At 48.1% G+C, this 11,767-nt stretch overlaps 1 protein-coding gene across 2 annotated transcripts in view; it reads left to right on the top strand.

The window, feature by feature from the left end:
* Positions 1 to 63: 63 nt before the first annotated feature.
* Positions 64 to 11,767, top strand: part of adkb (adenosine kinase b) — a 71,717-nt gene continuing 60,013 nt past the window's right edge. The window contains exons 1-3 of one of the 2 annotated variants that reach the window (XM_060037260.1): positions 64 to 216; positions 2,460 to 2,534; positions 2,665 to 2,718. In XM_060037260.1, the coding sequence (XP_059893243.1) occupies positions 206 to 216; positions 2,460 to 2,534; positions 2,665 to 2,718 (140 nt within the window). In that variant the 5' untranslated portion in view covers positions 64 to 205. Of the gene's footprint in view, positions 217 to 887; positions 1,048 to 2,459; positions 2,535 to 2,664; positions 2,719 to 11,767 lie in introns of those variants that run through there. The other variant, XM_060037259.1, reaches the window with a different exon arrangement.

Raw genomic sequence — 11,767 nt, forward strand, 5'->3', positions numbered from 1 at the left:
TCATTTTCTTCAGAAACAAACTACTTTCTAATTGAACAAAGTCCACTATCTGATTGCCAATTAGCAGTTTGCTCACGATGAGCCCGAGAGACGCGGACCGACCATCCCTCCCGGTAGTCCCAACAACCCCACGGTCGCGCCTAAACACGTCGGGTGAAACCTATACCCATTCGGTGAACACCCCAACATTTCAAACGTCAGGAGTATGGCACTAAGGTAAAAAACGCCGAATGAACTGAAATCGGTATTTTATCTTTTGCTTATACAGATTCACTAAATCACTGGCAATGGAGCTAAATGAGCTAGCCTAGCTAGTTGTGGAGGCTAACAGCACTGCTAGCGGTAGATGATGGGGTGCAACAACTAGCTGTGTGTCCAACGTTTGTTATGGATCCGATTTATAGTCAATTTGCAACCGCTGGGAAACATCAGCACCACAGTGCTGAACATCTGCATAGCGAGTCTCCGGTGTTGTCATATTGGTAGCGACGAAACCTTAGGGTGGATATCTCAGATCTGGTGTTTGTGTGTGCGTGTGTGTATTAATACATAATAGAAAAAATATATAGGCCTACATAGCGTATTTAGAAATGCAGTCCATGTCACATTGAGTTGCAATGCTTGGAAAGAACTGGTTTCGACATCATGAAGGCGATTATAGATAGGCTGATGTAGGTTTGCAAATGTCATCCACCAAAGTCCTGACAACTTCTCGATTTGTGCTTTTGCAATTGTTCCGAATGTGGGCAGAACTTGCAAAATGAGCGATCTGTCACCTGTTTTGAGTTGGGGAAGTGAATAATTTTGAATGAATGGACGTGCTCTTTAAAGAGCCCTCATCGCTGGACTTGTGTAGCCAACCACATGCACTCGACAACGCCCACTCCCTACTCTGACCAATCAAGGGCGACTCCAGATAGGACTGCTCCGTACTGGAATTTAGTTGGGAACCACGTTGGTTTGTCTCAGATCGCCAGTATCTTGATCATTATCCATATCCTTTAGTTCTCCCTATTTTTGACAGTTTGACAGGATGCCAACTGCAAGGTAAGATCACGAATATTATAAAATACGATCAGACATTAAATTATCAGTGATAATATCAAAAGTAAGTGTATTACTCTTCATAATCGAATCTAGGATCAAGATCATAGTGGAATAATCTGTAAAGAGGCTGGACATCAGACGTTTGCAAGTGTGTGACGCAATACAGCACTCGAGAGCTTCTGTAGACCTTTTGAGTATCCCTAAATTCAAGGAAAACATTGAAAATGATGTTCCTTACACTTTCAAGTCTGCCTATGAACGTTAAACCTTACTTTTAAAGGATTGTCCAGTTCAGACTCTGACCATCATCTTGTTAAAAGTAACATGAAACATTATTATTGGTGCAGATGATATACAGAATGTATTGCACCTCCCTGGCTCTATACTTCCTGATGATTTAATGATATGTGATGAAGGCTGTGGCCAAAAGCAAGCTTGACATGTGAGATGCACATGTTCCTGTACAGGCAACCTCTACAGTACTCCTACTGCCTAGTACTGTGCCTGCTGTTGCTCACAGTCATCTTTAGCAGGAAGTCAAGCCTAACATTTACATAATCTCCTTGTTATATTATCAAAGGGAGACTAATATTCTTGGTCATTATTATTATTCAACTTCAGTTTACTCCATAATCCCTTAAACGAAAGTGTAATACATTATCCAACAGCAGGCTTTCAACCCTTGCTACTGTAGCCGTGGATACTTTCATCATTGCCTGTTAAAGCTCAATGCATACTTCTCTCTGACTCTACAGTAGTCTGGGTTTAATGTCTCCTGTGGTGCACTGCTGCAGATTATGAGTGAATAATTCAGGTAGCTGAGCCGTCATTAGCTGGTTTACGTGGCGCCTTATTCCATTTGTCATCACTGTGGGAATGGCCGGCTCATGTTAGGCCAACTACTTTGAATGAAAAGGCTTAAAAACCCAGGGTACGTTTTTCATGGTCAATAAAATGTGTCTGACAACTAGAACTTTCAATAATTCTTGGTAGTAAATTGCTATCTAAATGCTTAACCTGGCATATCCCCCTCGAGTCAAAATAGCCTAAATAACTAATTCCCACAGTGCTGGAGACACTGGCCAAAGATGTCTTGTCCCGGGAGAGGGCTATTAACTACAAGATGGTTCTAGCAAAGTGGCTCTCATTATCTTTGCTAAATGATTAGGTTTCCTAATGAGCTGTCGGTATATTCTGAACTGGACTGCTGCCTAATGTGACCCATTAAGGAAAACTATTGTAAAAGTGTTTGAATGCACTTCTGAGCAAACGGCAGAAGCGTGCAACTGAATTGAGTGTTCTTTCACATATACAAAGTGTAGGCCGGCCTCTTCCCACTGTTCCATCAGTGGGAGTTTGGAGTTTCTGAAAGTAAAATCACGTGCCACAAATGTACCATTGTCTCCCTACAGTGAAAATGCGCTGTTTGGGATGGGCAATCCCCTGCTGGACATTTCGGCTGTGGTGGACAAGGACTTCCTTGACAAGTAAGTGGAAGCAGCACCGAGCGCAGCTGTGTCGCCTTTACACCCACAGCGTCGACCCCCGCTGCTCAGATTAGTAGCATTGCACAGAAAGTTTCACAGAAACGCTGTTATGTTTTGCTTCCTTTCAAAGGTACGGCCTGAAGCCCAACGACCAGATCCTGGCCGAGGACAACCACAAAGCCTTGTAAGTAACGGACGACAGTAGTGCATCAACACAAACGTCACAAACCAGTCCTCTGAGCGGGCCACGTGCTGCATGCTCCTGCATTTTTGGTGTGGCTTTAAGGGTTGTGTAGTAGAGTTCTAATTGTGTCAAACCCTAAAAGGGGTCTAGTGATCCCTGTTAGAAACTTGACATGGTAAGCAGTACTCAAAATAGCGCCGCTATATATCTGCCTGCCGTAGCAGCAGATGGGCGGTTCTGGATGGGCGGGACCCTGTAATAGATTCTCAAAACATATACAGCCCACATATTTCCCTTGTTGCTGCCGAACAGGATATCGGTCGAAAGCATCTACTTTTATCTTTAACAGCTGCCCGCCATGAAACTGACTTGAAACTATGTTAATTCTAATTTATGTTTATTTTATTCAGGGAGGTTGTTTGTCATTTGTTTTATTTTTTAATTTTCAGAAATCTATTAAAACTAAAAACCCAGTGGTGGAAAATATATATCATTGACGTGAAGATGATTGAATAAAAGTGTTGTGTAAGATGGTAACAAGAGCATAGTAAGAGTAAGTGTCTGTGATTAGGACTCGCATTTAAAAGGAGCTTTATCAACAAAGAAATGGAATGTTGTGTTCCAGAGGGTGACATATTTTTAGCTACAGCAAGATTAGGGTTAGGGGTTAGGGACTAGGGGTTAGGGATGGGCTAGGGCTACATTCACCATCTAGGATTAGGGTTATGCAACACCATTTCTGTTATTTCTTATTTAAGAAAAAAAGTTGGTTAATGGGGAAACTGAATTATAATATAAATGCATCCTTAGTTTAGGGCAAAGGGCCTTGGAAAAAATATTCTAAAAATCATTGGTGGTCCAGTCATTCCGATGGAAACCTTTTTTCCTCCCCCGGTGTGTCCATGATTCGAAAACGACCCACCGACGGGCGATTCTAAGATCACAAAGGCCAGGTCAGCCCCAACGCCGGAGGCCTTGTTACCTGACAAAGAGAGACCCATGACATCGAGTCAGCCGTGTTGTTCTCTGTGGGCACAAAGGCATGCAGTGTTATCACTGGCGCCACAGACGGCAGCGGTCCCACCACACGCAGGGACCTGGCTGGATTAACCACAGGGCTTTGCTGCCTCAAGCCCAACACTGTGTGTTTCAATGTCCCCTTCATGGTACCGGCATGCAACACAAGCGTATAATGTGTATAGGTCACATGGACCCTCAGCACTACTGCGGCAGCACCTACTTAAAAAAATACTCCTGGATGGTTGTGTGATTAAAATGAAAAATGTACTAGTTTTATTTTGTGTGTATTTAAATGTTTAGGATTTCCCATGAAATTCATTCAGACACAATAAAACCAAAACAGGAAATGGCTAAACTTAATTCAAATGGCTGGGAGCCCAAAAGTGCAGTATCATTTAAACAGGACGTGGAGGTGGGCAAAGCGGCGGCCGTTTCAGTCCTCCCACGGATTGTTATTCCCCAATCGATGCGGCCATGGTAACACCTGCGCACACTTTGCCAAACATCAGCCAAGGCCTTGTGTCAGCTCGGCTTGATCCATTGACCGAAGGGGGAAAAAAAAACCAGAGCAGAGACTAACAGAAATGTGTGACAAATAACATCAAAGCGAAGACGACAGAGGTGACAGAGGTCCGGTCAATGACGAGTGCTTCGCTTTTCACTCTGCCCAGTGTACCGACGCCGTGTCGTTATTTCTTTATTTAATCCCCATCCGTCCTCACGCCCGGACAGGCCATCACCGAACGCACTGATCTGTGGCCATGTCTGAATTCAATTATGCAGTCGTCCACTGAGTCCAATATAATCCTGTCTGGCTGAGGAGCTGTCTGGCACGACAGTAAGAAGGCCAGACCTCGCAGTTCCCTGTCAGTCCGGCTGTTTCTTCGAGGAAGTGACAATTGTCTTTTATTAAACAATGACTATCTTAGTCCTTTTTTACGATTTGCTTTTATCCAAAGTGACCTGCAGTGATTTCCGATACGATACGGATATGTTATTGACGAGCAAGGGGTGAATGTGGTTTCCTTCCCCATGTCCCGTCCCGTCCCCCCCCCCCCCCCCCCCCCCTTTGACTCCCTGCTGACCGGGCCACAGGCTGGAAGGCGGCCGGATGCGTCGCAAAACCGCAGAGTCTGCAGTTTTGTTTCTTCCTTGGCAACCGTTGCCTAGCTGTGGCGTCTCTATGGAGGTTAATGAGTGTTGTATTCACACGTCGACAGTGAGGGGCATGCAGGTTTACGGGGCACAGAAGGAAACGCACCGGTGCACCGTTTACGGCTTTACAACCCGAGCCGGTGACAAAGCGTTTCTGTGTTTTGGAATGCGCTGTGATCGGCCCTGGGTTCAGCGGAGGCTGTAAGAGAGGAGGCAGATGGTTATCGTTTGAATTGTGATGGATTTCTTTTTCTTTTTTCTTTGTTTCTTCAGTGCTGCCATCCCATGGTTTGTGTTTGTCTGTGCACTGTGCACGCTGGTGGTTGATGTTAATATCGGTTTCTTATTTCAGGGCTCGACTGGTAACTGTTGCCCCAGGCAACCAGATTTGGGCCACGGTCAACCATTTTGTGCCAAGCCTCTGTTCATTTCCTCTAGTCGTGTTAAGATCAGGGAATCTGCTATGAATAAATAAGACGATCAATAAAAAATGATACGTTAATTATGCATTGATGATATGGCTGGGTCATTTTGGAAATAGGGGCTATAAATTGCGTAGGGACATTATGCTCAGATTTAAAAAGTATTAAAATAATGTTCATATTTTGGCAGCCAAATGCTGCTGCATGGGGCCCTGAGGTCTACATCTAATGTATTAATCATTTTGTGGTTTGATGTTAATAATTGGCATGGTTGGTGCTCATAAGTGGAACTCCTTTTATTAAACCACACTTGACCTCACTAAACCTACATATAAAAGAAGCTAAATGCAGAACGTGATATTTGAGTGTATTTAGATGAATGGCTGCATTGGGTAAATTTCCAATTTATCCAGCAGGGGGCAACAATAGTTTGTTTTTATCATAATCTGCCATGGGGGGGAGCAAGATGTCAATGTATTTATAAACATATTATTTCTGTGGGACATTTTTATGTCGGCTTATACTACTGTGAGATTTAATTCGATAAGGAACCCGCATTGTGGCTGTTCAGAGCCACACCACATTGCAAAATATATCGTCCACTAAAATCCTCTTGAGCTTACCGTATATTATGACACTTGACGATGATTGGAGTGACGGATGAGCAAGTCACCACCCGAGCGTATTGCCAAGTCACAGCAACCTTCCAGGCAGGTCGAAGCGGAAGAAAATACCCCTATCAGTCCTATTGGTTCAAACATTTGCTTTATGAATATGCTTGTTCTATGATAATGAATTGTTTACTGTCTTATCGAGAAATGATGGCGTGGCTCTTTTCAGAGGGTTGTTTGTTCACAGCAATTAGGTTCATCAGTGCTATATCCACCCCAGCTCCACCTCTCCCCCCTCCCTCACCCCTTTCCTCCCTCCCTCTTCCGCCCCCTCGTTGCCTTGCTCTCTCTCGCCCATCTCTGTGCTAAATGCAGATTAGCAGAGTCCCAATCACATCCAGAACGAGAGTGTAAACTCCTCATTATGCCGCGTGACCTGCTGCCACATGAATTATTCAAGAGAGAGAGAGAGAGAGAGAGAGAGAGAGAGAGAGAGAGAGAGAGAGAGAGAGAGAGAGAGAGAGAGAGAGAGAGAGAGAGAGAGAGAGAGAGAGAGAGAGAGAGAGAGAGAGAGAGAGAGAGAGAGAGAGAGAGAGAGAGAGAGAGAGACCCAACGACACGGGAGATCAGTGATCTGTCGACGCTCGCACGCCCCGCTGTCTTATGTACACCTCGCACGCCCGCACCTCGCCCTGCTTACCAGGGAGGAAAACATCAAGGGCCCTCTTCCAGATTCCATGCTAAACACTGCTAGTGTGTGTGTGTGTGTGTGTGTTGGATTCCACTCTGTAAACACACTTGACTCTCTATCCCCCCCTGCCTGTTTTTATTTTATTTATTTAGTATAACGAAGCAGATAGTGAGTGCTACCAAACCCCCGATGTCGTCGTCCCGGGATCCAAGCTGTGTGTGTGTGTGTGTGTGTGTGCGTGCGTGTGTGTGTGTGCACTACACCATGCAGGGCTGCATGCGTTTGCCATCATGCCACATCACTGGGTGCACTCATGCTTTGACTGAGTGTGTGTAGACACATTAGTGTCACCCGCCACACACCCCTTGTCCTCTCTCCAGTGCACGCACAGATACACTCTCGCCCACCTCTGGGTGTGTGTTGCAGAGGTGGTACCTACAGTACTTAAACCCCCCCCTGCGGGCCCCACTGGTGTCGGAGCGACCTGCTTCCCTGCCGTTAGAAGGGCAAAGGTCACGGGCCCACATCCATCGCGTGACCTCGGCCCCCGGAGATGGGAGAGCAGAGATTGCCCGGAGAGCCTAATGGGTCTCCACCAAACCTGGCTCTGCCGCAGCTCCTCGTCTGCCTGCCGCTGATCGTTCACATGCACGACACCCCAGCATTTGCATACAGCCGATGTGTCAAAGGGCACTGCAAATGGTGAACACAGTGTTGTAGTGTGTAGTGTTTGGACAATGTATGTCATTATTTGAAAATGATCCATGCAACCCCAGTGCATACGATCAGTAGTATAGTAGTCTTCCGCCATTTGACATTAGTATTTATTTTGAATAGGCAACGTGTGTGTGTGTGTGTGTGTGTGTGTGTATATGTATATATATATATATATATATATATATATATATATATATATATACGCGGATTGTTAATGCCCAATGTATGCACAGCTGCCACTCTGTATTTAAAGCACCGTTCTGCATCACGATGAGAGACGGCTGGCTGATGCAATCACAATTAGGCTGGCACTGTGGCTGGCAACGCCTCCCTCCGCCGCGCTGGCGCAGGCCAGCAGGTGGCGCCAGGAGGGGACTTCATCATCCAGTCAAAGGAGGTGAAGGCATACACAGTCGTTGTCTCTGTGCATGTGGGTGTATTTTTTTTCTTTCCTTTCTTCCCCCCCTTCAACCCTCCCTTTCTAAAGCAGTGTTTTCTAATTAAAATGTGGGTGTCTTATCCAGAACATACAGCATGTTCAGAAAAGCATGCCTCGGGCTATTTTTAGTCATCTTTGAACCACCACCCCCCACCGTCACCATCAAGCTCCCCCCCCCCCCGCACCCCCCTGCCACCACACAGGATAGAGCCGATGATGGCATCCCCCGTGCACGTAGGTTGATTTCTATGTGTTATCTCCGGTGATCATGTGTCCACAGAGCGGCGCATGTGGAAGGGGGGGGGGGGGGGGGGGCGGCGTTGTATTGTAGGAATGGTAGCCCTGCCTTGTGCAGCAGCAGCAGCAGTAGCCTACTGCAACACTCTCCTCTCTCACTCTCTTCCCTCACTCTCCCCTCTCCGTGTTTAAACTTCACAGTGGCCCATATGGTCGGCACAGCAGGGGGTGCTGGTGGAATTATTCACACGGAGCACTGAGTCGCCGTGATCCTACCCCCCCCCCCACCAGCACCAGCACCACCACCCCACCGCCCATCTCCTCACTCCCCTCCTCCTTGCTGGTATCAGCCTCTCTTACAAAGGGGGGGGGGGGGGGGATGTCTCAAAGGCTTTGTGCTCAGGACTTCGAAATCTCAATCCTCAAGAGAACACATGAGCACCACACACACACTAACACACACACACACACACACGCGCTCTGGAAGACATACATGCATATACAACACGCACACACGAACACCACACCAGAACACACACAGACTCGCACACAAGAACAAACATGCTCACCAGATTACACACACACACACTCGCACGCACACACACCAGAATACACGCACACCAGAACACAGACCTACACACACACACTCAGCATCCACCGGCCGACCCCTAGTGACCCTGACTGTGCTCCTTCTCTCTGCCTCTCTCGCTCTTTCATCTGCTCATAATGTGAACTCCCCAGCCCCAAACCTCCCCAACAACAACAAGAGCATGCAAACAACCGAAACGCACAACCTAGTACGTCCTTTAGCTCGGCCTTAATAAAGGACGTCGTGCTGGCAGCGGCCCACTATTAAAGCCATGCACATTTGTTGTCTCCAAATTCAAACGGCATTATTCAGCCATTATAACCGTGTAATTGAGCACTCTCTAATTGTGCAGCCAGCCTGCAGAGCAGAGAGAGCTTGCCACGTCTGGCGCGTCAAGTCTATTCTGCCGGGCGATTAATGGGGGATTTGGGGATTTTGTCAGCCGTGGATCTGACAGTTTTGTTCTTTTTGTTTGTCAAGTGTTTTTGAGATACCTGGGCGATTACGCCGTCGTGTCTTTGTCGCGTCTAATCCGAGCGGCTCTGTAGGACATCGTGTCGGTAGACGGGAAGCGATCGAGTCCTCGCTTGATGCACCGTCCCTTTCTTTGGGGGGGGGGGGGGGGGGGGGGGGCTTATTTATCGTTATAGGTTATTGATTTCACGTAGGGGTCCGACAGAGAACAACTCCACGCAGTTATCGGTTGAGAACGAACATTCCATTTTTGGGCGTGGGAGGGTGTTTGTGTAGAAGCAGGGCTGGATGGCAGGAATGGAGGGGGGGAGGGGGGGGGAGGGGGGGGGAGGTGGGGGTGGTGGGGGTGGTTGTTTGTAAGTGGGAGCGCGGGAGAAGATAATTATTGATTTTGAGAATAAGAAAAGATACGGCTCAACCTTGGGAAGCCCCGGCGACGGCCCGCCGACGAGAATAACGAAGGACCTCGTGGCAGGGCCTTCACACAGGGCACATTGATTTCAAATGGATAAACCAGCTAACCCCCTCTGAAGGGGCTGACAAACAGTTTAATTGGGGAGGGAGGGGGGAGCAGAGTAGGGAGGGGGGGTGGCTGTGGTTATTCCTCACCCTTTCCGTCGCCGTCAGATCCCCCCCTAGCTGTTGATTTCTTATTTTTCTTGCGAAAAACAACAACAACAACGACAACGGCAATGCATTCATTAATGTACTTTCTTATCCATCTATCTCTCAACCTGACCTATGGAAATAATTATTGTGGTGTTGGGGTACTGCCGCCTGCCGAATAGCGAGGCGTGTGGAATGCACACACAGATTTGGGGATCTAATCATTCGAGAACCTGTCTCCACTCCAGATGCCTCTGTTGAAACTGGGATTACTGAAGCCTTTTAACTGTGTGTGTGTGTGTGTGTGTGTGTGTGTGTGTGTGTGTGGTTGTGTGTGTGTGTGTGTGTGTGTGTGTGTGTGTGTGTGTGTGTGTGTGTGTGATGGAGAGGGAAAAGAGAGTTGGAAGATGGATCTGGCTGCTCAGATGTACCTGCCTTCTGTAGCTGGATCAGAGTTAATTTACTGTTCTTCCTCCTCCAACAGCCCTTCCTCCTCCCCTCAGGAAGGCGGCAGAGGAGTCCCGGTGCACCCACTGCACTTCCGCCGGGCCCCGGTTAGCGATAGGGCCCCCCCCCCCTTTTGATCGTGTTTCCCTTGCTGTCCCTGTGATTTGTACGCAGGTTTAAAAAAAAAAAAAAAAAAAACGTGAATGAGGCAATTAGACAAGGACGCCCGGGTGCCACGCCGATCATTAGCGATGAATTACCCCGCGGCGCGGCACACTCGCAGAACCCGGGAGACTTTTCCGGGGCCCGGGAGCTCCCGGGGGAGCCCGATCCAATCTAGCCATTGATTAACAGAGTCTTGTTCCTCGCGCGAATCGCTCGATGGGGATTTGGGTGCACTCATCCGGTCTTATTGAGATAGGCTAACATCAAAGGCAAATGGAGGAAGAGCGATGGGTTGAACCGGGCTCTCCTTGCCCTCTGCGCGGCAGACTTAGAGGAGCAAATGTTGAATTATCAGACTTGTGTAAATTAATCTAGGCTGCAAGGTTTTCTTTTTTTTTGGGGTGGAAGGTTGGTCGGTGTGTGTGTGGTGTGTTCCAGCGGTGTGTGTGTGTGTGTGTGTGGTGGGAGGTGTGTGTGTGTGTGTGTGTGTGTGTGGGGGGGGGTTAAAAGAGAAACTCATGATCATTCGGAGGGGTGGGAAGAGAAAAACACTGGCAGTTCTTTCGGGAGGCTCTCGTATTTCCCCGCCGTGGGGGCGACGGCGGTGGGGGTTCTCGTCTCGGGAACATAAACAACAAGTTGTTCCTGACCTGTTCCCCTTGCTGGAGGGAGCCTGGCCCCGGTTCACTTGGTTCCAGACCCGGGCTGAGGGGACCCGTCTGTTGAACACATGCCCCATAAATCTGCCCGTTAAATATTCTGATTTGACTGCACCAGCGCAAACGAGGGTCAATTAGTCCCTCATCAAAAAGGGTTGTGTGTTAAATAAATGTCCTACCCATTCCTAAAATGGTCGCAACGAGGTCAAGGGTGACGAACCAAGAGGAAGGGCAACGTTTTCTAGGAACGCTTTTTGGGGGTTTACGTAAGCGATGCCTGTATACACATCGGTGGGATGGAGGGCACACACACACACACACACACACACACACACACACACACACACACACACACACACACACACACACACACACACACACACACACACACACACACACACACACACACACACACACACACACACACACACTGTGTGCGTGGGGGGGGGGGGGGGGGGGGGCGAAACATCCGAGCCATTCAGCAGCAGAAGCATGGGTTACCGCTAAGGACATTTTGTTCAAAACATTCTTCTTATTTTTTTTCTTCTTCTCCCTTTTTTTTTCTTTTTTTTACTCCTCACTCCTTGCTCTTTCGGCAGCGGCCCCCTCCTCCTCAGTCTCCCTCTCCGTCCCTCTTTGTCACACAGAGAGGGCTCAGACTGCAGCACTAGACGAAGAAGGATTTCTCTCCCTAAATGGCCAGGGGGTGGGGGTGGTGGAGGGTGGTGGTGTTGGGGGAGGTGGGGGGGCTGTTGTCGGTGTCACCGCCAGGGATCACATGATGTTGGAGGGCGTAAAGGTCTCCGGGCAGCTGCTC

Source organism: Gadus macrocephalus, chromosome 18 (assembly GCF_031168955.1).
Source record: "Gadus macrocephalus chromosome 18, ASM3116895v1".
NCBI lineage: Eukaryota > Metazoa > Chordata > Actinopteri > Gadiformes > Gadidae > Gadus > Gadus macrocephalus.